Below are 27,222 nucleotides of genomic sequence, written 5' to 3' on the forward strand. Positions count from 1 at the left end.
TAGGACAGTATCGAGTTTACCTTTAACTCCTGGGGTCTCTGGTTCAGCTTTCTCCTTCGCCTCAGAGTTCACGTCAATTTTTTCGACCGGAGTTTCCTCGCCACTCCTTTCAGGCTCTGCATTTAAAGTGAGAAGAGTCAGGAAATGGTCACAGAGAACACAGACAGACAGATACCGGATAACTCTATTTGTTTCTGTTCATGCCCTGTTTGCTCCTCTCTGAACATGAACGGTGCAGACCCCTGCTGGGGGACCGCTCCACCGGAGGGCCCACCCCCGCTCCACCGGAGGGCCCACCCCCGCTCCACCGGAGGGCCCACCCCCGCTCCACCGGAGGGCCCACCCTCCATTCCTCGCCCGTGAGCCCAGTCAGTGTAACGCCATTAGGGTATTCTATTGAGAGCCCCAATCTTATCCTCAGCCCACGTCTGCACATGCTCCTCTTAGGAACAGGAGGAGGCCATTCCGGCCCCTGAATTCTGCCATTCCATTAGGTCATGGCTGATCTGTACCTCAACTCAATTTACCCCCTTGGCTCTATATCACTTGATACCTCCCCCCTTCCAGCAGGAGTCACTGGCTAGCAACCAGGAACGGAAACCCTGATTGATTTTCCCCCCAGTATCTCATTCAGTACTATTGTGTTTGCTCCCCCTTCTCCCAGTCGTCCTGCATCATACAACGAGCACTGTATTTATTAATCAGTGCACCTTCAATATAAAAGAATGGCTTCTTCTTTCAGGCCATGTGAACTGCCTCTGGTATCGTACACCCCACATAGCTGCTTAATTTGGTCATTTCAGATCCGCTACCTTGCTTTTCGTCTTTGGCCACTGGCTCCTGTCCCTCCACCTCTTCACTCTCCTCCTCTGCCGCCTGTTCTTTAACTTCTTCACTGACGGGTAGCTGGGCCTCAGGCTTTTCAGTGGTTACGGGAGCTTCCTCTGTATTGGGAGTCTGAAGAGGGACATTATCATGCACGTGAGTTGCACAAGAAAGAGCCTGAGAAACCTGAAGGTAAGAAATCAATAATGTCAGTGCTGCACAGTAAGGTACTCGAAGAGATCCAGGCATTCAGAAAGGGTTAATCAGAGATCTGCTAATGTTATTCATTTCTCTTTATATTAAATTACGAGGGGTTTTGATATAGAGTGAATAGGGAGGAACTGGTTCCAGTGGCAGGAGGGTCGGTAACCAGAAGACAACAGATTTAAGATAACTGGCAAAAGAACCAGAGGGGGGATGAAGAGAAATTTTTTTTACGCAGCGAGTTGTTATGATCTGGAACGCGCTGCCTGAAAGGGCGGTGGAAGCAGATTCAATAATAACTTTCAAAAGGGGAATTAGATAAATACTTGAAAAGGAAACATTTGTAGGGCTATGGGTAAAGGGCTGGGGATTGGGACTAATTGGATAGCTCTTTCAAAGAGCAGTCATGGGCACGATGGGCCGATTGGCCTCCTTCTGTGCTGTAAGATTCTAAATTACTGCGAAAGTTGTCACAGGAAATTCACTAGCATTTAATAATGTTAAAATAGTCAGCCCATTACTTGACAGAAGTGCATTTCCTGACAGATTTAGGACATTAACTACCTCCAGTTCCATCTTTTCGCCGGCATTTGCCTCCTCCTCCTTTGCATCCGTCACTTCCTTTTCAGCGGGAGTTCCACCTCCTTCCAATTTATCGCTCGGGGCAGGAGTAGCTGGTCATTCAAAAAACAAACTGATTACATACAAGTATGTGTCTGCTTGTGCAGTGATAGACTGCACTGTGCACACGCCTTGCTGCACTGTACCTGGTTTGGAGAGGTAGTACAGGTGACACCCGTACCTGTTTTGTTGGGGTAGTATTGCCATGTACACATGCTGTCTCTCTGTACCTGTTTTGTTGGGGTAGTATTGGTGTGTACACATGCTGTCTCTCTGCACCTGTTTTGTTGGGGTAGTATTGGTGTGTACACATGCTGTCTCTCTGTACCTGGTTTGTTGGGGTAGTATTGGTGTGTACACATGCTGTCTCTGTACCTGTTTTGTTGGGGTAGTATTGGTGGGTACACATGCTGTCGTTCTACCTGGTTTATTGGAGTAGTATTGGCATGTACACATGCTGTCTCTCTGCACCTGTTTTGTTGGGGTAGTATTGGTGTGTACACATGCTGTCTCTCGACCTGGTTTGTTGTAGTATTGGTGTGTACACATGCTGTCTCTCTACTTGGTTTATTGGAGTAGTATTGCCATGTACACATGCTGTCTCTCTGTACCTGTTTTGTTGGAGTAGTATTGCCATGTACACATGCTGTCTCTCTGTACCTGGTTTGTTGGGGTAGTATTGGTGTGTACACATGCTGTCTCTCTACCTGTTTTGTTGGGGTAGTATTGGTGTGTACACATGCTGTCTCTCGACCTGGTTTGTTGTAGTATTGGTGTGTACACATGCTGTCTCTCTACCTGGTTTGTTGTAGTATTGGTGTGTACACATGCTGTCTCTCTACTTGGTTTATTGGAGTAGTATTGGTGTGTACACATGCTGTCTCTCTACTTGGTTTATTGGAGTAGTATTGGTGTGTACACATGCTGTCTCTCTGCACCTGTTTTGTTGGGGTAGTATTGGCATGTACACATGCTGTCTCTCTGTACCTGTTTTGTTGGGGTAGTATTGGTGTGTACACATGCTGTCTCTCTGCACCTGTTTTGTTGGGGTAGTATTGGCATGTACACATGCTGTCTCTCTGTACCTGTTTTGTTGGGGTAGTATTGGTGTGTACACATGCTGTCTCTCTGCACCTGTTTTGTTGGGGTAGTATTGGTGTGTACACATGCTGTCTCTCTGTACCTGTTTTGTTGGGGTAGTATTGGTGTGTACACATGCTGTTTCTCTGTACCTGGTTTGGAAGTGCAGGGAGTGTTGCTACAGCTGGGTTCTGGTGTGGTGGTTGCTGTCTTCACTGCAGGGGACGAGGCTCTGGACGACTTCTTGGAATCGGCAGTGTGCTCTGGCATGAGCTCTGGCATGCTCCACTTCCCATTGATGTGTTCAAATTCTTGCACCTGACACGAAAGCAAAATGACACGAGTTCAGCGACCCAATGTCTCCTCCCTGACTGGACAACGATCATTTCACAGTGTCACTGAGGGCAGTCAAGATGTGGCCAGGACAGAAAACCATGGGGTGATGAGGGCAGAACAAAACGCAGCAGATATTCCTGGCTCTGAGCCTGTTGGATCAGTCGGAATGCAGGATAGTCAGGTGAGTACGGGCACACGCCTGACCTTTTCGTATTTGTTCTTGGGACGAGGGTGATGTGACAAGGCGGTATTTAATGCCGTCTTTAGTTGCCCTGAGCCCATTAAGAATCGACCGCATAGGGATTGAAATCGCATGTAAGCCAGACCAGGTGGCAGGTCTCTCCTCTGTGAGCCAGTTGGGTTTTATTAATGACAATCCGGCAGCTTTCGTGGTCCCTTTTTTTTTTCACGGTGACAGCCCACAAATCACTACATTTATTGAATTCACTTTCACAACCCGCCAACGGTGGCATCTAAACTCGAAGTCTGTGCTGCGGATCCGGTAGTGTAACCGCGAGGCTACCCTACATATCGGTCCAGCCCACAGGCACAGGATGCACCTGCCTGATCATAAATCAGCAGTGTTGCAAAGGGCATCACATAAATATTAACCCTGTTTTCCCTTTCAGATGCTGCTTGCATTGCCAGCAGTACCTCTTCCAGTGCAAGAAAAATCAGAACATCAAAATATCAACAGACTTTACCATTTAAGGAGGCAGGATTCCTCTAATCACTGCATCAAGACACATCCATATTGAAAAATTTATGTCAATGTGCTGTTCCTGTCTTTATAAAAAGAACTTTCCTCCCCGCCGTCGGGGGGCTGCGCGTACCTCCCCGCCGTCGGGGGGCCGCTCGCACCTCCCCGCCGTCGGGAATCTGTCACGTGCATTTTCCCAACGGTTTGCCGCTCACCTTCTTTTTCACCAGTGACATGACTCCGATCCTGGTCAGGACCTGTTGCCTGGAGAGACCCTCTCGAGGTACCCCGTCTGCGAACGTCTCAGCCCCATCAGCCCCAGGCTCACACAAGTGCCTCATGAAGAGGGACACGTAGGCCCTGCGACCAAACACGTACTGAATAAACAGGTTAAAAAAAAACAACAGCAAAGTTTTCAATATAAAGCAAGAGGGTGGCCGTACTTGAACTCCTTCTCGCTCTTTCCACGCAGATCCCGGACCAGCCACTGGGAGTTGAAAGCGTCCTGCGGAGGCATCCCCCACCTCATCACCGCATTGAGGAAGGCCTTTCTCTGGCGAGTGTTAAATCCTAAAACCTGTCGGGGAGGGGATTACAGAGGTCAGTCATTTCAGGCCGGGAGCTGCACACTGGCTCGCTTTGTTGGTGTGCTGGTTTATTCGACTGTGGGAGGCAGCACAGCCCAGCCTGAACTCCACACGCATGCACGCATTTTACAACCTCTGGCCGATTCTGCCCAACCTGGGCCCGGGAGCCCTGAAGCCTACTGCGGTGCCCCTTCATGAGATTTGGTAACTCTGCACAGACCGGGGGGATTGTTCATGGTTTGTACCGGTCAGCACCACACCAGGCGTTGTCGTCACTCGCTAGGCCATCGCTGAGCTCCCCATCTCCCGCCCACATTACCTTAATTCAACTTAAACCGGGATTTCTGCCATCAGTAAAGCCAAAAGTGGTCATTAAATAGTCACTGACCTCAGCAAAATTTCACATTCCCCCCACCACCTCCCGCCCCGTCCACACACCGCAGCCCGAGACTGCAGTGACTGTACTGTGGTGTATTACAGGACAGACTCTTCTTCGTCTGCCTGGGGAAGTCACTCACAGTTTTAGTATTTGTCCTGCATGAGGGAAGGGGCCAGGTCTCAAGACCCCCTCTAGGAAAACAAGACGGTCAACATCAGTCAGTGACTAACTCACATGAGTAAGGCTATCATCACTTGGCAACCAACTCGAATCAGGACCTCAGCACCACTCGCTCGTCCTCTCTCCCTTCCTTCCCTCCCCCCCGGCCCTCCCACCATTCTCCCTCCCTCCCCCCTGGCCCTCCCACCATTCTCTCACACTTGCTCACTCCTACCCACCAATCAGTCAGAGGTTACAGACATTCTGGCTCCTGCGTCAGTAAGGAAATAACAACTACTGAATGGGGTTTTTCTACATTCCAAATGACTGGCTTTCTCTGATTATACTTTATGAAAAAAATTTGCATGCACGACAGTGCGACACCTAAAGTGTGACAGCCGGGAATGCAGGTTAGGCAACTGTTTTAATTGACCTTAATTCACTCAATAATGAAATAGTTATGTATAATGCAGATACAGGGAAAATCTGGTAACACCAGGAATGGTTGAAGTTGTAATCAAAAGTAATCAGGTATCTGGTTTCCCCATTACCCTGATCAAGCATAAGAACATAAGAAATAGTAGGCCGTACGGCCCCTCGAGCCTGCTCCGCCATTCAATAAGATCATGGCTGATCTTTGACCTCAACTCCACTTTCCCGCCTGATCCCCATCACACTCCCCTCCCTCCCTCCCTCCCTCCCTCCCCAATCTGTTCAGTACACGGTACCATAGGAATTTACAGCCCAGGAGGTGGCCATCCCGCCCATCATGTCTGTGCTGACTCTTTGCTAGGGGGGCAATCCAAAACTAATCTAACTGCCCCGCGCTCTCCCATAGCCCTATATCTTTCTCTGCTAGTCACGGTTACCTCAATGTTGCCACCAACTCGAGCGAGCAATGGTGGAAGCGGTTTGTCCTTCTCTCCCCGGAGCGGACGCCTAGATTGCCGGCGACCTTCAGAGACAAAGGAAAAATTTACAGTAAAGGCTTTACTCTGCCAGCATATATGGCTCTATTAGCATGCAGGGTAAATACAAGCTATATACAGTCTCTTTGCAGCATGCATGATGAGTACAATCTAGATACAGTCCCATTGCAGCATGTAGGGCAAGTACAATCTGTACACAGTCCCATAACAGCATGCAGGGTAAGTACGATCTATATACAGTCCCACCGAGAATGTAGGTTAAATACAATCTTTATACAATCCTACTGAGCATGCAGGGTAAGTACAATAAGAACATAAGAAATAGGAGCAGGAGTAGGTCACACAGCCCCTCGAGCCTGCTCTGCCATTCAATAAGATCATGGCTGATCTTCGACAACTCTACGTTCCTGCCCGATCCCCATATCCCTTAATTCACTTAGTGTCCAAAAATTTATCGATCTCAGCCTTGAATATACGCAACGACTGAGCATCCACAGCCCTCTGGGGCAGAGAATTCCAAAGATTTACAACCCTCTGAATGAAGAAATTCCTCCTCATCTCAGTCTTAAATGGCCGACCCCTTATCCTGAGACTATGACCCCTAGTTCTAGACTCTCTATCCAGGGGAAACAGCCTCTCAGCGTCTACCCTATCAAGCCCCCTCAGAATCTTATATGTTTCAATGAGATCACCTCTCATTCTTCTAATCTCCAGAGAGTATAGGTCCATTCTACTCAATCTCTCTTCATAGGACAACCCTCTCATCTCAGGAATCAATCTAGTGAACCTTCGTTGCACCGCCTCTAAGGCAAGTATATCCTTCCTTAGATAAGGAGACCAAAACTGTACACAGTACTCCAGGTGAGGTCTCACCAAAGCCCTGTACAACTGTAGTAAGACTTCCTTACCCTTGTACTCCACCCCCTTGCAATAAAGACCAACATACCATTTGCCTTCTTAATTGCTTGCTGTACCTGCATATTAACTTTGTGTTTTGTGTACAAGGACACCCAAATCCCTCTGAACACGAACATTTAATAGTTTCTCACCATTTAAAAAATATTCTGTTTTTCTATTTTTCCTACCAAAGTGAATAACCTCACATTTCCCCACATTATACTCCATCTGCCACCTTCTTGCCCACTCACTTAACCTGTCTATATCCCTTTGCAGACTCTTTATGTCCTTCTCACAGCTTACTTTCCCACCTAGCTTTGTATCGTCAGCAAACTTGGATACATTATACTCGGTCCCTTCATCTAAGTCATTGATCTGGATTGTAAATAGCTGAGGCATGCAGGGTAAGTACAATCTTTATACAGTCCCACTGCAGCAGGCAGTATAAGTACAATCTATCTACAGTCCCAATGCAGCATGCAGAGCAAGTACAATAAATACACTGTTCCACTGCAGTATACAAGGTAAGTACAATCAAAACACTGTTCCACTGCAGCATGTAGGGCAAGTGCAAACTGTATAAAGTCCCACGGAGCATGCAGGGCAAGTACAATTTATATACAGTTCCAATGCAGCATGCAGGGTAAGTACAATCCATATACAGTCCCACTGCAGCATTTAGGGCAAGTACAATCAATACACTGTTCCACTGCAGTGCGTAGGGTAAGAACAAACAATATACAGTCCCACTGCAGCATGTAGGGTATGTACAATCTACATACAGTCCCAATGCAGCATTTAGTTGTACAATCTATATACAGTCCCACTGAGCATGTAGGGTAAGTATTCCCTATATACAGTTACGCTGCAGCATGTACGGTACGCACTCTCTATATACAGACTCACTGGAGCATGTAGGGTACGAACTCTCCATATACAGACCCACTGCAGCATGTGGAGTATGCACTCTCTATATACAGACCCACTGCAGCACGTAGGGTACAAACTCTCCACATACAGATCCACTGCAGCATGTAGGATACGCACTCTCTATATACAGACCCACTGCAGCATGCAGGATACGCACTCTCTATATACAGACGCACTGCAGCACGTGGAGTACGAACTCTCTATATACAGACCCACTGCAGCACGTGGAGTACGCACTCTCTATATACAGACCCACTGCAGCACGTGGAGTACGCACTCTCTATATACAGACCCACTGCAGCATGTCGGATACGCACTCTCTATATACAGACCCACTGCAGCACGTGGAGTACGCACTCTCTATATACAGACCCACTGCAGCATGTAGGATACGCACTCTCTATATACAGACCCACTGCAGCATGTGGAGTACGCACTCTCTATATACAGACCCACTGCAGCACGTGAAGTACGCACTCTCTATATACAGACCCACTGCAGCACGTGGAGTACGCACTCTCTATATACAGACCCACTGCAGCACGTGGAGTACGCACTCTCTATATACAGACCCACTGCAGCATGTAGGATACGCACTCTCTATATACAGACCCACTGCAGCATGTGGAGTACGCACTCTCTATATACAGACCCAGTGCAGCATGTAGGGTCACTGCCTATCACTTCTATAAGCTCAATCTTTTGTAAACAAAAAAAAACAAGTGCAAACTGCTGATCCAGAATCGAGGGAATCAAAATTTAAAGAGAGACCTTCAGGCCTTTCATCAAAGTCTTCGTCCTCTTCCTCCGAGCCAACTGAGTATTCTGATTGGTTGTCTGAAACATCATCCTGCCAGTCTGCAGCATAAAAAAGGATAAAAAAAAAAGAAAACCTCGTTTATTACTTGTCACAGAATCATAGAATCGTAGAATGATACAGCACAGAAGGAGGATATTCGGCCCATCATGCCTGTGCTGGCTCTTTGAAAGAGCTATCCAATTAGTCCCACTCCCCCTGCTCTTTCCCCAAAGCCATGTAATTTTTTCCCCTTCAAGTATTTATCCAATGCCCTTTTAAAAGTTACTATTGAATCTGCTTCCACCGCCCTTTCAGGCAGTGAGTTCCAGATCGTAACAACTCGCTGAGTAAAAGAAATGTCTCCTCATCTCCCCTCTGGTTCTTTTGCCAATTGCCTTAAATCTGTGTCCTCTGGTTACCGACCCTCCTGCCACTGGAAACAAACAGTTTCTCCTTATTTGCTGTTATCAAAACCAGTCATGATTTTGAACACCTCTATCAAATCTCCCCCTAACCTTCTGTGTTCTAAGGAGAACACCACCAGCTTCTCCAGTCTCTCCACAGAACTGAAGCCCCTCATCCCTGGTACCATTCTCCTCCACCCTCTCTCTAAGGCCTTGACATCCTTTTTCAACTTGTTACTTTCTGTTTTAAATGCACAAGGTTCCCTGCCCTGCTGTTGGATTTTTTTTTTTGGTTCCCTCACATCAGGATGCCGACCCCATAAAGTCTAAAGTCTACTTTGAGCTGGGAAGTAAGCTGCCAAGGATTTAGATTTGCGAGCCTGGGAACGTGTTCTGGTTGTCGATTCTATTTCCGGTTTAAAACTCTGGCGAGAATCAATGAAATTCATCCGAAGCTGGTGCCACGCTGGAGTTCAAAATCGAAAGGGATCGCATAAGGGTTGGGCAGGAAGTGGTGTGAAACTCGGCTCCCGCTGCGGAGACCCCACCCAATGGGTGCACAGATCGAAAAACTGAGCAGGGCAATCGTTAAAATTCATGGGAGCCCCATGAATTGAGCCCTGTCGTTCCTCGCTGGGAACAGAGTCTCGCAAAATCTGCCCTTTGCCTTCTCCATAAGAACTAGGAGCAGGAGTAGGCCATTCGGCCCCTCGAGCCTGCTCCGCCATTCAATAAGATCATGGCTGATCTTCTCCCTTAACTCCACATTCCTGCCCGATCCCCATATCCCTTGATTCCCTTAGTGTCCAAAAATCTATCGATCTCAGTCTTGAATATACTCAACGACTGAACATCCACAGTCCTCTGGGGTAGAGAATTCCAAATATTCACAATCCTGAGTGAAGACATTTTTCCTCATCTCGGTCCGAAATGGTCGACCCCTTATCTTGAGACTATGCTCCCTAGTTCTAGACTCTCCAGCCAGGGGAAACAGCCTCTCAGCATCTACCCGGTCAAGCCCTCTAGGAATTTTATACATTTCAATGAGATCACCTCTTATTCTTCTAAACTCCAGAGAACATGGGCCCATCTTTTCAGCTTGTACAGCTTCCTTCTCCTCCCCATCCCCTCCGCCCAGCTCTATGGGTAAAGGCGTGCCAAAATCCCAGTCAAGACCGGCATTCGAGTTTGGGTGCTCGTCTCCCCTTCTACCATAGAACGTTACAGCACAGAAGGAGGCCATTCGTCCCTTCGCGCCTGTGCCGGCACCAGCAGTTTTACGCGTCTAACTTGCCAGCACACCCTGTCGCCGCAAAGTCATATCCCACAACCCGCACCAGAGCAGCATCAGTAACACATATCAAGGGCGGCTACCCTGAGAAGTGATTCACTTGAGAGCCGCTCTCAGAACAACCATAAAATAGCCACAAGTGCTTGTAATTTAAACTTTCTTTTTCTACAAATACTGTTAGGTTCTCTCTCCCTCTGCAGAGCTGGCAGGCTGTGAACTGGGGCACCAGGGAGGGAGAGGTGGGCTGCAAACGGCAATGGACCTAACTGGGAGCATTAGTGACCCGTATGGGGAGACGAGGAGACTTTTTTTTAAACGCAGCGAGTTGTTATGATCTGGAACGCGCTGCCTGAAAGGGTGGTGGAAGCAGGTTCAATAGTAACTTTCAGAAGGGAAATTGGATGTATACTTGAAGGGGAAAAATTTTTGAAGGGCTACGGGGAAAGGGCAGGGGGAGTGGGACTAATTTGATAGCACTTTTCAAAGAGGCACAGGCATGACGGGCCGAACGGCCTCCTCCTGGGCTGTATCATTGTATGATTCTACGTATCCATCCACTCTGCACAACTGCTCCAGCATCACCTTTGCTGGAACGTTTGTCTGCAGCAAGGGCGGAGCCTTCAATGGTGAACAAGGTTCATCACCCACTTGCTGTGTGCACCTCACACTGGTCCTGATAGGTTGGAAGAAAGAAAGAACTTGCATTTATATGGCGCCTTTCACGACCTCAGGACGTCCTAAAGCGCTTTACAGCCAATGAAGTACTTTTGAAGTGTAGTCCCTGTTATAATGTAGGGAAACACGGCAGCCAATTTATGCACAGCAAGATCCCACAAACAGCAATGAGATAAATGGCCAGATAATTTGTTTTTTTTTAGTGATGTCAGTTGAGGGACAAACACTGGCCCAGGACATGGGGGAACTCCCCTCCTCTTCTTCCAAAAGTGGCTGTGGGATCTTTTACATCCACCTGAGGGCAAATGGGGCCTCGGTTTAATGTCTCATCCGAAAGTCGGCACCTCCGACAGTGCAGCGCTCCCTCAGTACTGCACTGGAGTTGGGAGATAACTATAAGATGCATTCACTTGCAGCTCTTCCTCCTCGATGCCTTTGTCCGATTCTTCTCGTTGACAAAGTTGTGCATCGCTGGTGCCGTTTCACCCACCGCAGGGAAAGCTCAGGCTAACCCTGTGCCCAGTCCATCCTGCGGTCCTCTTGCTCCGACGGGACTCGGACAACAGCAGCTGGACCTTCCCCCCCGACCGAACGACGCACTGCTGCACTTGGAGGCCCAACATCATTAAAAACAGATGATCTGGTCATTATCACATTGCTGTTTGTGGGATCTTGCTGTGCGCAAATCGGCTGCCGTGTTTCCCTACATTACAACAGTGACTACACTTCAAAAGTACCTGAATGACTGAAGTGCTTTGGGACACCCTGAGGTCGTGAAAGGTGCTATATAAATGCAAGATCTTTCTTTCTTAATTAGAATTTCAGTCAATAAGTAGGCAAAGCCCATCAGATTTACACCTCTTAGACCTGAGCGAAAAGGCGGAGTTACGACTCAAAACTTATAACCAAAAGGGGTGCGTTGGCAGCTTCGCACCTACCGTGGAATCCCGCAGTCAGCTCAGCAGATCTGATGGTTGTGGGTGTGCTTAGGTAGCAGTCGCAGGCTGGCCCAGCAGGAACCCGTGGTGCTCGCACGGGCAATGTGGAAAACAACAGGCATTCCTAACCAATTTTCCCGAAACGCAATAAAGATGGTCCCGTTCGCTCCGCTGAGAGGGTCAGTTGGTTAGGCTGGAGGAAGAATAGCGTCCCCAGTTTTGGGTGTCTTACTTTATGAAGGATATCAAGGCCTTGGAGAGGGTGCAGAGGAGATTTGCTAGGATGGTAACAGGGATGAGGAACTTCAGTTATGTGGAGAGACTAAAGAAGGGTTGTTCTCCTTAGAGCAGAGAAAGTTAAGGGGAGATTTAATAGAGGTATTCAAAATTATGAGGGTTTTGATGTAGTAAATAAAGAGAATCTGTTTCCACTGGCAGGAGGGTCGGTAACCAGGTTTAAGATAATTAACGGAGGGGGAGCTGAGGAGAAATTATTTTAACGCAGCGAGTTGTTATGATCTGGAATGGACGGTGGAAACAGATTCAATAGTAACTTTTAAAAAGGGAAATTGAATAAATACTTGAAAAGGAAAAATTTGCAGGGATGTGGGGAAAAAGCACGGGAGAGGAACTAATTGGATAACTCTTTCAAAAGAGCCAGCACAGGCACAAGGGGCCGAAAGGCCTCCTTCTGTGCTTTATCATTCTATGATCCCAGGAATGAGAGGCTTTAGTTGTGAGGAGAGACTCAAGAAACTAGGGCTCTTTTCGTTAGAACAGAGAAGGTTAAGAGGAGATCTGATAGAAGCGTTGTGAATTATGAGATGTTTTGATTAAAATGAATTGGGACAAGCTATTTCCACTGGTCAGTGAGTGGGTAACGAGAGGGCATCAATTTAAGATCACCAAAAGAACAAAGGAAGAGATTAGAATGTATTTATTTATTTTTACAGAGGGGGTTGTTAGGGCATGGAATGTCTGATCAGAAACAGTAGGGGAAGCAGAATCTAGAATAGCTTTTAAAAGGGAAGTGGATAAATGTTTGGAAAAGAAAATTTAAAGGGGTACGGTGGGGGGGGGGGGGGGGGGGGGGGGGGAGGAAAGGGTAGGGGAATGGGACTAAGGGGGCAGCTCTTTCAGAGAGGGGGCACGGGCACGATGGGCTGAATGGCTTCTTCCTCCAGTGTTGTGAAGGGGGGGGGATGGGGAGGAGACGAGTGTTCAATGGCCATTTAAACTGGGATCTCAGCTCTGGTCTCCCAGCTACCAACCCGTCCAGCTCAGCATTTCCGACTGTTCAAGGGGGCTGCTTAGCATAGGGTGGAAAACAGACGGTGCCGCCGGTTACCTTGGTCCTCCTGGGCGGCGTCGTTGTAGTTGACCTGCTTGCGGACCCTCTTGCCTTTGCCCAGGTTCCGCGCCAGGTCCTCCTGCTGCTGCTCATAGTGGTGCCGCAGCAGCTTCTCCCAGTAATCAGGATCCACGTTCTCCTCTTGCTTGATGATCTCCCTCTCGACCTCCTCTTCCTGCAAAACAACAACCACAACTTGCTGTTATACAGTGCCTTTTAACGTAGTAAAACGTCCCAAGACGCTTCACAGGAGCGATCAAACAAAATATGACACATAAGGAGATATTAGGACAGGTGACCAAAAGCTTGGTCAAAGAGGTAGGTTTTAAAGAGTATCTTAAAGGAGGAGAGAGAGAGGCGGAGAGGCTTAGGGAGGGAATTCAAGAGCTTAGGGCCTCGGCAGCTGAAGGCACGGCCGCTGATGGTGGAGCGATGAAAATCGGGGATGCGCAAGAGGCAAGAATTGGAGGAGCGCAGAGATCTCGGGAGGGTTGTCGGGCTGGAGGAGGTTACAGAGATAGGGGAGGGGATAGTTCTGAATAATACAACGAGAATTTTAAAATCAAGGCGTTGCCGGACTGGGAGCCATTGTAGGTCAGCGAGCACAGTGGGGTGTTGCAGGCGCACAAAACTGGCTCCGTTGGCAACACAAACCGCAAGAGTCAGAGCCGGTCAATCACAAGTGCCTCCGTGGGAACAAGGTGTATACAGACGGTCTCAATGGCTCTTGCAAGTGTAGGTTTATCGGGTAGAATAGCCATAGTAAGCTTTTACATAAGAACATAAGAAATAGGAGCAGGAGTAGGCCAATCGGCCCCTCGAGCCTGCTCCGCCATTCAATAAGATCATGGCTATTTTCTTGATATAAAATATCTACACGCAGTGATTCTGCAGTGGTTACAGCAGTACGGAGGGCATTACCTCATTAACCGCTCATGAGAAGAGATAAGAAATCTAGCCAGATAGTCAAGAAAATGTAAGTGAGTAGCCTGGTGTGAATAGGGTTGTGTTATGAATGTACTGGGAAGAGATAAGCAGTTGAAGGCTACAGAGCACTCGTGTGTGGGAATGTCCGAAGTGTAATAAACAACCCAAGACATTAACGAGCATGTGCAAACAAATGATAGCAGCTAACCTTACCGCTAAACGAGCTCACGTATCAACAGCATACGCACAGAATGTAAGGATGTGTTATACCCACATTAGACCCTATAAAAGATACAATACACAGGAGCTGCTTGGGAACTTTTGAGCTAGTTTTGCTGAGGGTAGTGTAAGCAGTCAAAGACGACATGCTTGCAATCTCCTGAGTCCTTTGTATATGAGCTATAATTGGTACCTATCTCATGTACACCGCATGTAAAGGGTTGTGCTTTATTATCTCACTAACTTGATTTAATGAAGAGTATTAACCAGACGTTTTCAATGTTTCCTAGTCCTCGAATCTGTGTTAGAGGTAAAGGATGTATGACAACAGCCTATAATACCTTGGTATAAGGACAACAGGGATATATGACGATATCCTATGTAAACTCAACACCCCTCCCTCTGTGATTGCGTTCCCCAGCATCGAATTCTTTATACTCTCGAGTTTAGTTTTCACTCCACTTTTCTCCTGAGGGCGCAGCGGGTAAATGGGCAGCTCTTTCAAGGAGACGGCACAGGCGCGATGGGTCGAACGGCCTCCTTCTGTGCTGTAAAGTTCTGTGATTCGTGTTGGATGCAGTTCCACAGGGGCAGGCAGCCCTCTGGTACCCCACCCAAGTGAGCCAGTGTGTCTCAGCGGTGGGCCACATCACCGCTGAGCGCCACACTGTCCTCACCCAATGCCTACACACATCAATTTCCCAGCACGGTTTGCCGTATAGGGAACAGGAACGGGGGACCCTGGCTGATTCTTTTTCCTCTCCCCAGTCCGTGGGCACTGAGGCCAACAGTGGTGACCCGACTAAGACCAGGCCGCTTAAGACCGAACCTGGGAGCTTGGTGGTCTTTATGGCTCGGTATGACATCAGGCAGTCCATTTACCCACTGAGCCATCAGTAGACCTCTCAATGGGGGCTTGGATTCTCCTGCAACCCTCCAGAGATCTCTGCGTTCCTCCAACTCTGGCCTCTTGTGCATCTCCCAATTTCCTTCGCCCCCTCCGTTGGCAGCTGTGCCTTCAGCTGACTAGGCTCTATGCTCTCGAATTCCCTCCCTAAACCTCTCTCTCCTCCTTTAAGATGCTCCTTAAAACCTTACTCTTCGACCAAGCTTTTGGTCACCTGGTCTAATTTTGTCTGATAATCGCTCCTGTGAAGCGCCTTGGGATGTTTTACTACGTTAAAAGCGCTATATAAATGCAAGTTGTTGTTGGAAGCCGAGTCATGCAGGTGCGGAAGTGGCAGTGACGGCCTGCACATGCTTAGCGGCCCCAGAACCAGGGGGCACTGGGCACACTTGGGCAGAGCTCAGGAGATACCAGCGAGACAGCCAACAGCGAGCTCTGTGAGCTCCAGGGTATGGAACGGGCTTTCCAGCTTCAAGCAGTGCGGAATGAAGGAAAAGCACGGGCTGAGAAAAGTTAGAACACAACTTTTGACTTGCCATGGGCAAGAGCTTAGCAAGCTTTTTCTTTAGAAAAACTATGGCCCAGATTTTGCTGGAGTGGGGCATCTCGCAGCGTGCCTGGTTAGTTAGACCTGTTTGTGCACGTTTAGGTTTATAACATTTTTTGCCCACAAAGTTGCTGGAAGTGCAAGCTGATAACGGCAACAGGGTACCTGGGTCCTCAGTGAACAATGGAACAAACAGTGTAACTGTTTAAGGATTGAGAAATAAACAGAAGAAGGATTGAGAAGGAGGGTGAATTCAATGTCAAATCAGGTACAGAAAGAGAAATAATGAGAGGGAAAGAAAGATTGGACTAAGAGAGAGAGAGAGACAGGAAGGAAAAGTAAGGAAAAATTTTCAAATTTGAAATTTGACATTTTTAAAATCTCCAACAATTCACAACCTAAAGGAATGAGACTCCACATTTTTAATCGTTCACTTTCTGGGCAAGGGGGGTTGATTGGCAATTATCATGTCATTAAAAGTATTTACGCTGTTAATTACTAGACTCAACATTCTGTGGTGAGTTTAATGGGCAATTTATGTGCAAATGCAGCAACTTCATGAAAGTCACGGGGAGGTTAAGGGCGAGGTACTGTTTTCGCAAAGCTAACAGCGGAGAGCAGGGCAAATCGGCCAGCAACTTGTGGCAATTCACAATTCATGGGATAGCTCTTCCTCGCCACAAGTTGTTGGCCAATTTGCACATTAACAGCGTGCGCCATTCAGAGGCTGCTATTTTTTCAGCAAATTCTGGGCCTATGTACTTATTGTGCTACAACATTCATTTTAGCTTTATATCGTGCAGTGGGTCGGAAAAGACACCTGTTGTGTGACAAACATGTACTAGCAGCATGACTTTATTCCTCGATAAACAGAGGAGTGTTACCTCTCTGTGAAGCGGTACCTTTGATGGGTAGGCTGAGATACAGAGGTACAGCACTCTGATATAAACTTTGGACTATACATTACTTCTGTGTTTTCTGAATCTGTCCCCTTATTCTGCTTACCTTGTCCTCCTCCCTGACGACATACTGAGCCACTTTGAAGGAGCTGAGGTACTCATTCATGCTCTGTATGTCTGTGTCGTCTGTGGCGTCTCGGTTCCTGTCCAGCAGTCGATCGATGGCGGCCCCGTCATAGTGGATAACACTGCTGTCTTCCTCCCGGTTATCGCCTGGAAACACATCGGAAGGGAAAGGTGAAGCTTCGCGCTTTCAGGAATGACCGTGACAATTGGTGGGGGAGAGGAGGAGAGAGAGATTGTGGAAATGGATTCTGAAAGAAGAATCCTCTTCCTACACAAGTCTACCAAGTACAGACCTGATCCATACACACCAGAAGGTCCCACGTCTGATTCCTAGTCATGCTGGGGGCCGAGCCTTAGCTCAGTGGGTCGCTCTCTCGCCTCCGAGTCAGAAGGTCATGGGTCATGTCCCACTCCAGGGACTTGAGCACATATTCCAGGCCAACACTCCCAGTGCCAGTACCGAGGGAGCGCTGCACTGTCGGAGGTGCCGTCTTTCGGATGAGACGTTAAACTGAGGACCCTCTCAGGTGGACATCAAAGATCCCACGGCCACTATTGGAAGAAGAGCAGGGGAGTTCGCCCCGGTGTCCTGGCCAATATTTATCCCTCAACCAGATTATCTGGTTATCTAAGGCAGATTATCTGGTCATTATCATATTGCTGTTTGTGGGATCTTGCTGTGCATAAATTGGCTGCCGCGTTTTCTACATTACAACAGTGACTACACTTAAAAAGTACTTAATTGGCTGTAAAGCGCTTTGGGACATCTTGGGGTCGTGAAAGGCACTGTGTAAATGCAAGTCTTTCTTTCTTTCTCGGAGACTCAGCTGGCCGAGGGGGAAAGAAGCGAGTTCCAGATTTCGCAAAACAAAATGACTCATAAGCACAATAGCAAAAAGAAAACCCATCAGCCTGAGTGATCTCAGAACGCTCCCCCCGCTCCCCCTCACCTGCTGGTTCTTACTGTTTTCCTGCTCTAGTTCCTCCCTTTCCCACTGACCAGCTCTACCCCTGGACCCAAGGTTTGATTCACCTCCATATATTTTTAGCTTTCCTCTTTTAAGAGCATAGGGACAGGAGGGGGCCATGCAGCCCCTCGAACCTGTTTCCACCATTCAATTAGACCATGGGCTGACCTGTATCTTAACTCCATCGACCTGCCTTGGTTGCGTAATTCTTAATAACCTTTTCCCAACAAAAATCTACCGATCTCAGTCTTTGAAATTTTCAATTGACCCCCAGCCTCGCCAGCTAGGGGAAGTAAAATTCCCCTTCGATCTACTTACCTTCGATGTCCCCTTTAAAGAGCTCCTCCGTGCCGAACTTGAGGATATCGTCGAGCTCCTGCTTGCTCATGCTGCCGGTCTTGGAGCCCAGGCCGGGCCGCACCACCAGGTGGGTGAGCATCATCTTCCTCTTGGCCACTTGCGTGATTCTCTCCTCCACCGAACCCCGGGTGACGAAACGGTAGATCATCACTTTGTTCGCCTGACCGATGCGGTGAGCTCTGCTGAAGGCCTGAAGCGCGAAGGGCACACAAAGTGAACCCCGGTGGGGCAACGAGGGACGGCTGTGGCAGCGTTAGACATCAACCAGACATTCTAGGAACGGGGGGAGGCCATTCGACCCCTCGAAAGCATGTTCTGCCATTCAATCAGATCATGGCTAATCTGTATCTCAATCCCCTTTACCCACCTTTGCTCCATATCCCTTGATACCCTTACCCAACAAAAATCTATCGATCTCAGTCTTGAAAGCTCCAATTGTTCCACAGCATCCACAGCCTTTTGGGGGAAGTGTTCCAGATTTCCACTAGCCCTGGTGTGAAAAAGTGTTTCCTGATTTCACACCAGCTCTAATTATAAGATTATGCCCCCTTGTTCTGGACTCTGTCACCACAGGAAATAATTTCTCCGTATCTACTCTATCGAATCCCTTTATTGTCGTTAACACCTCGATCAGGTCACCCCTCGACCTTCCATACTCAAGGGAACACCAAACAAGTCTTTGCAACCTGTCCTCACAATTTAACCCTTTCGGTACCCGGTATCATTCTGGTGAATCTGTGCTGCACACCCTCCGAGGCAAACATGGGCTTCCTGATCTCAGGCAGGGGCCGCAGCAGGGTTCCTGCAATTCAGGAGTGTCCTCGTGGGCGGTTTAGGATAATATCACTATCCCATTCCCTCCTCCATTCATTCCCTGGATATTATCACCACCCCCTCCCTTCCCCATTCATTACCTGGATATTATCACCATCCCGTCCCCTCCCCCATTCATTCCCTGGATATTATCACCATCCCGTCCCCTCCCCCATTCATTCCCTGGATATCATCACCATCCCGTCCCTCCCCCATTCATTCCCTGGATATTATCACCATCCCGTCCCCTCCCCCATTCATTCCCTGGATATCATCACCATCCCGTCCCTCCCCCATTCATTCCCTGGATATTATCACCATCCCGTCCCCTCCCCCATTCATTCCCTGGATATTATCACCACCCCCTCCCTTCCCCATTCATTACCTGGATATTATCACCATCCTGTCCCCTCCCCCATTCATTCCCTGGATATTATCACCATCCCGTCCCCTCCCCCATTCATTCCCTGGATATCATCACCATCCCGTCCCTCCCCCATTCATTCCCTGGATATTATCACCATCCCGTCCCCTCCCCCATTCATTCCCTGGATATCATCACCATCCCGTCCTCTTCCCCATTCATTCCCTGGATATCATCACCATCCCGTCCGCTTCCCCATTCATTCCCTGGATATCATCACCATCCCGTCCTCTTCCCCATTCATTCCCTGGATATCATCACCATCCCGTCCTCTTCCCCATTCATTCCCTGGATATCATCACCATCCCGTCCTCTTCCCCATTCATTCCCTGGATATCATCACCATCCCGTCCTCTTCCCCATTCATTCCCTGGATATTATCACCATCCCGTCCCCTCCCCCATTCATTCCCTGGATATTATCACCATCCCGTCCTCTTCCCCATTCATTCCCTGGATATCATCACCATCCCGTCCTCTTCCCCATTCATTCCCTGGATATTACCACCATCCCGTCCCCTCCCCCATTCATTCCCTGGATATTATCACCATCCCGTCCCCCATTCATTCCCTGGATATTATCACCATCCCGTCCCCTCCCCCATTCATTCCCTGGATATTATCACCATCCCGTCCCTCCCCCATTCATTCCCTGGATATTATCACCATCCCGTCCGCTTCCCCATTCATTCCCTGGATATCATCACCATCCCGTCCGCTACCCCATTCATTCCCTGGATATTACCACCATCCCGTCCCCTCCCCCATTCATTCCCTGGATATTATCACCATCCCGTCCCCCATTCATTCCCTGCATATTATCACCATCCCGTCCCCCATTCATTCCCTGGATATTATCACCATCCCGTCCGCTTCCCCATTCATTCCCTGGATATTATCACCATCCCGTCCCCTCCCCCATTCATTCCCTGGATATTATCACCATCCCGTCCCCCATTCATTCCCTGGATATCATCACCATCCCGTCCTCTTCCCCATTCATTCCCTGGATATCATCACCATCCCGTCCTCTTCCCCATTCATTCCCTGGATATTACCACCATCCCGTCCCCTCCCCCATTCATTCCCTGGATATTATCACCATCCCGTCCTCTTCCCCATTCATTCCCTGGATATTATCACCATCCCGTCCCCTCCCCCATTCATTCCCTGGATATTATCACCATCCCGTCCCCTCCCCCATTCATTCCCTGGATATTATCACCACCCCCATTCAATACCTGTATATCGTTGTGTGGGTTCCAGTCTGAGTCGAAGATGATGACGGTGTCAGCTGTGGCCAAGTTAATTCCAAGCCCACCAGCTCTGGTTGACAGCAAGAAGCAAAACTGTGGAGCTCCCGGTGCTGAGAAAGGTCAAATAGAGCGAGCGTGAGAGAGGCCGAGCGGATGGGAGGGGGGCAGGGAATGCAAGTAGATTACAGGTAACCCCGCCTCAAAAATCGAGTCCGAGTCGGCTTCCACTGCACTCACCGTTGAATCGATCGATGGCTTCCTGCCTCAGTGAACCAGTCACACCCCCATCAATCCGGTCGTACTTGTAGCCCTCAAAGTCCAGGAAGTCTTCCAACAGGTCCAACATTTTAGTCATCTGAAAAAAAAGGGAAGCCAACTTCAAATCTTCTAATTTAGAGGCTGGCACCACAAACAAAATTACCCCACCTGGTTCACTGACTTCCTGCAGGGAGGGGAACCCACGCCACTGCCTTTACCCGTCTGGCCTACACGTGACTCCAGTCCCACATTTCATGGTGGTCTCTTAATGCCCTCTGGGCAACTACGGATATGCAACTGCCTGGCCAGTGTCACACACTCATCTCCTGAGCTATGAACAGACTAGAAAATTATTGGCTGTCCTGTTCAACCGGAAATCTGTACACAAACAAAGTGGATGGCCCTGGGAGTAGGGAGTACCTGAGAAAATATCAGCACCCTGTGGCCCTGGGAGTACCGTACCTGAGAAAATATCAGCACCCTGTGGCCCTGGGAGTACCGTACCTGAGAAAATATCAGCACCCTGTGGCCCTGGGAGTACCGTACCTGAGAAAATATCAGCACCCTGTGGCCCTGGGAGTACCGTACCTGAGAAAATATCAGCACCCTGTGGCCCTGTACCGTACCTGAGAAAATATCAGCACCCTGTGGCCCTGTACCGTACCTGAGAAAATATCAGCACCCTGTGGCCCTGTACCGTACCTGAGAAAATATCAGCACCCTGTGGCCCTGGTTCTTCAGTTTCCTCAGCATCTTCTGGAGCAGCGTCAGCTTCCCGGAAGACTTGATCAGTCCGCTGCCTTCATACGCACCGTTCGGTAACTTCGGAGACTCCTACGGCAGAGAGAGACGGAGCAGCAGATATTCACAACAGGCCTCTAACCGCTACAGTGTTGAGACACCACTGCAGCATTCGGCAAATACGCAATATACCTCACGACCAACACCTTTCAATTACAGATTCCTAGACACGACATATTTTCTCTTCTTCCCTCCTCTCCTGACGGGGGCTAGAGTACGAACATGGGTTCTGATACCTCCCCCATGTGCCCACGTTTCATGCATCAGCCTGGATAGTGAGCTGTGTGTGTGTGTGTGTGTGTGTGTGTGTGCGCGCGCGGGGGCTATTTGACTGTGGGGAGCATCACAGCTGAGCCTGACCTTGTTCTCACCCGACATCCACACAGGGGTGTCTTTCAGCGAGATAGCAGCAAGTAGTAGGAAGTGGCTGATTTTTCTTCTCACGAGTGAGTAGCCTGGGAGGGAGGGAGGTGGAGCTGAGGGTGGGGAGGAGACAATATCTGATAGCCTGGCATTTAAAGAGTGAGAATCCTGTGGCGTTTTCTCCCTGGCCCAGGGATATTAAAATTGACTACTGTTCCCATCACTGCCCCAGGTCGAATCTATTGTCTTTTATTATTATAGAGCCTACAAGTCATTAAACAGAAGTGCTTAACAGGCAGCTAACCATCAGGAGGGGAACAGCGGACAACAAATTGCATTTATATAGCACCTTTAATGTAGTAAAACGTCCCAAGGCATTTCACAGGAACGTATTCAGATAAAATCTGACACCGAGCCACAAAAGGAGGTATTAAGACAGGTGACCAAAAGCTTGGTCAAAGAGGTAGGTTTTAAGGAGGAGAGAGAGGTAAAGAGGCAGAGAGGACCCTAGTCCTCAGTTACCAATCCACCCACACCCTCACCCCCACCCTATCTGCATCTCCGCCCCCAGCATCACGTCGGCCCGTGCTCTTCAGTCCTCCGACTCTGGCCTCCTGCACCTCCCTTCTGCTCTACCCGCAGGTGGCAGAGCCTTCGACCATCTTAGCCCTGCTCTCTGTCTACTCACTCCCTCTGGAGCACTGTATCCAGTTCTGGGCACCGCACCTCAGGAAAGAAATATTAGCCTTGGAGGGGGTGCAGCGCAGATTCACCAGAATGATACCGGGGCTAAAAGGGTTAAATTATGAGAACAGGTTGCATAAACTTGGGTTGTATATTCCTTGAGTTTAGAAGGTTGAGGAGTGATCCATTCAAGGTGTTTAAGATGATTAAAGGATTCAATAGGGTGGATAGAGAGAAACTATTTCCTGTGGTGGGGGGAGTCCAGAACAAGGGGGCATAACCTTAAAATTAGAGCTAGGCCGTTCAGAGGTGATGTCAGGAAGCACTTCTTCACACAAAGGGGAGTGGAAATCTGGAACTCTCTCCCCAAAAAGCTGCAGATGCTGGGGGTCAATTGGAGATTTCAAGACTGGGATTGATAGATTTTTGTTGGGTAAGGGTATCAAGGGATAAGGAGCAAAGACGAGTAAATGGAGTTGAGGTGCCGATCAGGCAGGAACTAACTCAATGGCAGAAAAGGCTCGAGGGGCTGAATGGCCTACCCCTGGTCCCATGTTTCCCTCTCTCACCGCCTTTAAAAAGCCTCAACCTCCATGCTCCTTCCCAACCGTTCCACTACAGCTTGGCAACTGCGGTCCCCCACGTTAAAGGCACGACGTAAACACAAGCTGTCATTGCTTTAAGACCCGTCTCTGTGCACCATGGGCGACAGCACAAAAGAGGCATCTCCAGGCACAAAACACTGCGACCACATACCATGGCAGCCACCGGGAAGAGATAAGGGTGGTTACAACACTTCTTCAGATCCATCATGATATTCAGCAGGGACACCTGGTTCCCTCCACCTTTGGAGTTCAGTGCTTCAAAGTTCCTCGTCAGAATAAATTTATAGTATTTCCTGAAAAAGAATAGGATACAGATTTTTACCTCCGATTTGGGGGGGGGGGGGGGGGAAGAAAGAGAGGTGGGGAAAGGGTGGGGGTGTTGATGCTTAGCAGTCTAGGGACTTGTTAAATACTTACCAATGAAACATTTGTTATCACATCTTGGGTTTTACTTCTCCCTTCCCTTCCCTCTCCACCACCCACACCCCCCCCCAACACCACTCCCAGAAGCATTTTAAACATTCGATCTGGTACATTGCAACGGAAAAGGGGCAGAGAGACTGAGCAAAGATCTACTTCTAAAAGTATTAGGACCACTGCTCTTTTTGATATATATTAATGACCTGGACTTGGGTGTAGAGGGCACACTTTCAAAGTTTGCAGATGACACGAAACTCGGAAATGTAGTAAACAATGTGGATAGTAACAGACTTCAGGAGGACATAGACAGACTGGTGAAATGGGCAGATGCATGGCAGATGAAATTTAACGCAGAGAAGTGTGAGGTGATACATTTTGGTAGGAAGAATGAGGAGAGGCAATATAAACTAAATGGTACAATTTTAAAGGGGGTGCAGGAACAGAGAGATCTGGGGATGTACATTCACAAATCTTTGAAGGTGACAAGACAAGTTGAGAAGGCTGTTAAAAAGGCATACAGGATCCTTGGCTTTATGAACAGAGGCATTGTGTAGAAAAGCAAGGAAGTTATCCTAAACCTTTATAAATCACTGGCTAGGCCCCAGCTGGAGCATTGCGTCCAATTCTGGGCACCACACTTTAGGAAGGATGTCAAGGCCTTGGAGAGGGTGCAGAGGAGATTTACCAGAATGGTACCAGGGATGAGGGACTTCAATTAAATGGAGAGACTGGAAAGCTGGGGTTGCTTTCCTTCCAGCAGAGAAGATTAAGGGGAGGTTTAATAGAGGCGTTCAAAATCCTAAAGGGTTCAGATAGAGTAAATAAGAAACTGTTTCCAGGGGGTCAGTAACCAGAGGATAAATTGGCAGAAGGGGAAATTTTTTTATGCAGCGAGTTGTTATGATCTGGAATGCACTGCCCAAAAGAGCAGTGGAAGCAGATTCAATAGTAACTTTCAAAAGGGAATTGGATAAATACTTGAAGGGAAAAAAATCTGCAGGGCTATGGGGAAAGAGCAGGGGAGTGGGACTAATTGGATAGCTCTTTCAAAGATGTTCTGTGCTGCAAGATTCCAAGAAGGAAAGAAAATAAAAGCATATACACACTGCACAAGCTCAGTGTCGATGTGAAGCCGAAACCACTTAGCAGCCAATGCTAAATTTGGGAGTTTAAATTGGGCACGGAGGCCCCAAACTGATTGTGAAGCCAAGCAGAGTGAGCCTCCATCTTCCAAGGAGTCTGACTCGCGTCAGGACGGACCCGGGCTTCTGGATTCAGGCTACATTTACAGAGCAACTGCAGCATGGGAACGAAGGGAAAATACTTTGCTCCGACACTAGAGCTGTAGCATTCCTTAAAGGAGGGGGATCGGCAGGTGGTGTGGGAGGGGAGTCCGTGATAGAATCATCACACAGACGAATGGGCTCCACATTCTTCTTTCTCCCCCAGTGATTCTTGTGCTGGAGGTGACGGATCTCGCCAAGGTCATCGCGTGCAGGGCGCAGAGGCCCAGCAGACGGTTACTTACTTCTGCATTGTGCTTAACTCCACGCGCACAATCAGCTCTGTTTTGGAGGGCATGTTCTTGAAGACATCCGCCTTAAGACGCCGCAGCATGTGGGGACCGAGAAGATCGTGGAGCTTCTTGATCTGGTCCTCCTTCGAGATGTCGGCAAATTCTTCGAGGAACCCCTCCAGATTACTAAAAAAAGAGAGGAAGCATGAGCTGGGCTTTGGTCGGCCACTAACTCGTACTGGGAGCTGAACCTTCTCACATCGTTGAGGCCACTGCATCAATAACAACAATAACTTGCATTTATACAGCGTCTTTAACATAGTAAAATGACCCAAGGTGCTTCACAGGAGCGATTATCATTCAAAATTTGACACCAAGCCACATAAGGAAATTTTAAGACACATGATCAAAAGCTTGGTCAAAGAGGTAGGTTTTAAGGAGGAGTGAGAGGTGAAGAGGTTTTGCGGGGGGGGGGAATACCAGAACTTAGGGCCTAAGCAGCTGAAGGCACAGCCGCCAATGGTGGAGCGATTAAAAGCAAGGGGCCAGAACTGGCGTGTTAACTGGCAAGTTAACGGTTTTATTTTTGAGTTGCTGGCTTGGCTCCATGGGTAGCACTCTGACCTCAGTCAGAGGTCGTGGTTTCAAGCCGCACTCCAGAGACGCGAGCACGTAAATCTAGGCCGACGCTCCCTGTGCAGCGCTGAGGGTGGACTGCGCTGTCGGAGGAGTCGTCCTAAGGGTGAGATGGGGGAGGAGGATCCCATGGCACAGCTGGAAGGAGAGCAGGGGAATTCCCCTGGCGTCCTGGCCAACATTCCTCCCACAACCAAAAACAGATTGACTGGTCATTTGTTTCATTGCTGTTTATGGGATCCCGCGATGCACAAAATGGCGCCTTCCTACAAAACAGCAGTGAACATAGTTGAAGGTGATTCGTTGTGGTGAAGTACTTTGGGATGTTTAGTGCAAGTCTTTCTAGTATAAAGAGAAATTTTTCCGAAACGGAATATTTTGAGTATAGAATTGGGGGGCGATTTTGAATAGCATCCTGTCTAGAGCTTCATCTTCCACAAAAGGGGTCTCTTTTAGAAAATGCAGGAGGAATCTCAGAGAAGGCAGGACAGAACCCAGGGGGAGTGTTCCTACCCAGCCCTGAGCCCCACACCCTCACGATTTCTCCTACCCAGTCATGGCTCAGTGGGTTGCACTCTCTCGCCTCTGAGTCAGAAGGTCGTGGGTTCAATCCCCACTCCAGAGGCTGGAGCACGTAACCCAGGCTGACACTCCCATTGCCACTACTGAGGGAGTTGCCATCTTTCAGATGAGACGTTAAACCGAGGGCCCCGTCTGCCCCCTCAGGTGGACGTAAAAGATTCCACGGCCGCTATTTCGAAGAGCAGGGGAGTTCTCCCCGGTGTCCTGGCCAATATTTATCCCTCAACCAACACCACCAAAACAAATTATCCAGTCATTATCACATTGTTTGTGGGATCTTGCTGTGCACAAATTGGCTGCCGTGTTTTCTACATTACAACAGTGACTGCACTTCAAAAATAATTCATTGGCTGTAAAGCCCTTTGGGACGCCCCGAGGTTGTGAAAGGCGCTATAGAAATGCAAGCTTTCTTTGCTTCTTAACCTACCATTTTGGAAGTGACACTTACTTGAAGCGGTCAGGTGTGAGAAAGTTGAGCAGATGGAAGAGTTCTTCCAGATTATTTTGTAGTGGTGTTCCCGTCAGCAGCAGCTTACAGTCAATCTTATAACCGTTCATCACTCTGAAAAACTGAACAAACATCAGCACGTCAGCACAGCAATCAGAGGTCTGTACTTCCTCCTTTAGCGTATTTTAAGAGCTCAATAAAGTTCCCCCGGAGGGGCACAGAGTGTAACCGAGCCACACAGAACAAGATGGTCCCAGATTCGAATCCTGGGCTGTCAGCCGTGGCTCAACACTCCTGTCTCAGAGTCAGAAGGTCGTGGGTTCATGCCCCACTCCAAAGACTCGAGCACAAAATCTAGG

At 48.6% G+C, this 27,222-nt stretch overlaps 1 protein-coding gene across 10 annotated transcripts in view; it reads right to left on the reverse strand.

The window, feature by feature from the left end:
• The window catches only part of chd3 (chromodomain helicase DNA binding protein 3), a 110,399-nt gene that overhangs the window by 27,043 nt on the left and 56,134 nt on the right, over positions 1 to 27,222 (reverse strand). For 6 of the 10 annotated variants that reach the window (XM_067972029.1, XM_067972025.1, XM_067972032.1 and 3 more), the window contains 17 exons: positions 26,864 to 26,985; positions 25,210 to 25,383; positions 23,413 to 23,554; positions 21,511 to 21,642; positions 20,788 to 20,905; positions 20,536 to 20,660; positions 18,017 to 18,248; positions 16,711 to 16,877; positions 13,103 to 13,280; positions 8,419 to 8,505; positions 5,761 to 5,846; positions 4,210 to 4,343; positions 3,982 to 4,126; positions 2,883 to 3,048; positions 1,594 to 1,703; positions 813 to 1,011; positions 21 to 116 (listed from right to left, as the gene is read on the reverse strand). In XM_067972029.1, the coding sequence (XP_067828130.1) occupies positions 21 to 116; positions 813 to 1,011; positions 1,594 to 1,703; positions 2,883 to 3,048; positions 3,982 to 4,126; positions 4,210 to 4,343; positions 5,761 to 5,846; positions 8,419 to 8,505; positions 13,103 to 13,280; positions 16,711 to 16,877; positions 18,017 to 18,248; positions 20,536 to 20,660; positions 20,788 to 20,905; positions 21,511 to 21,642; positions 23,413 to 23,554; positions 25,210 to 25,383; positions 26,864 to 26,985 (2,413 nt within the window). The remainder of the gene's footprint in view (positions 1 to 20; positions 117 to 812; positions 1,012 to 1,593; positions 1,704 to 2,882; positions 3,049 to 3,981; positions 4,127 to 4,209; positions 4,344 to 5,760; positions 5,847 to 8,418; positions 8,506 to 13,102; positions 13,281 to 16,710; positions 16,878 to 18,016; positions 18,249 to 20,535; positions 20,661 to 20,787; positions 20,906 to 21,510; positions 21,643 to 23,412; positions 23,555 to 25,209; positions 25,384 to 26,863; positions 26,986 to 27,222) is intronic. The other 4 variants (XM_067972027.1, XM_067972028.1, XM_067972034.1 and 1 more) reach the window with 1 other exon arrangement.

Source organism: Heptranchias perlo, chromosome 35, assembly GCF_035084215.1.
Source record: "Heptranchias perlo isolate sHepPer1 chromosome 35, sHepPer1.hap1, whole genome shotgun sequence".
In the NCBI taxonomy this organism is placed as follows: domain Eukaryota; kingdom Metazoa; phylum Chordata; class Chondrichthyes; order Hexanchiformes; family Hexanchidae; genus Heptranchias; species Heptranchias perlo.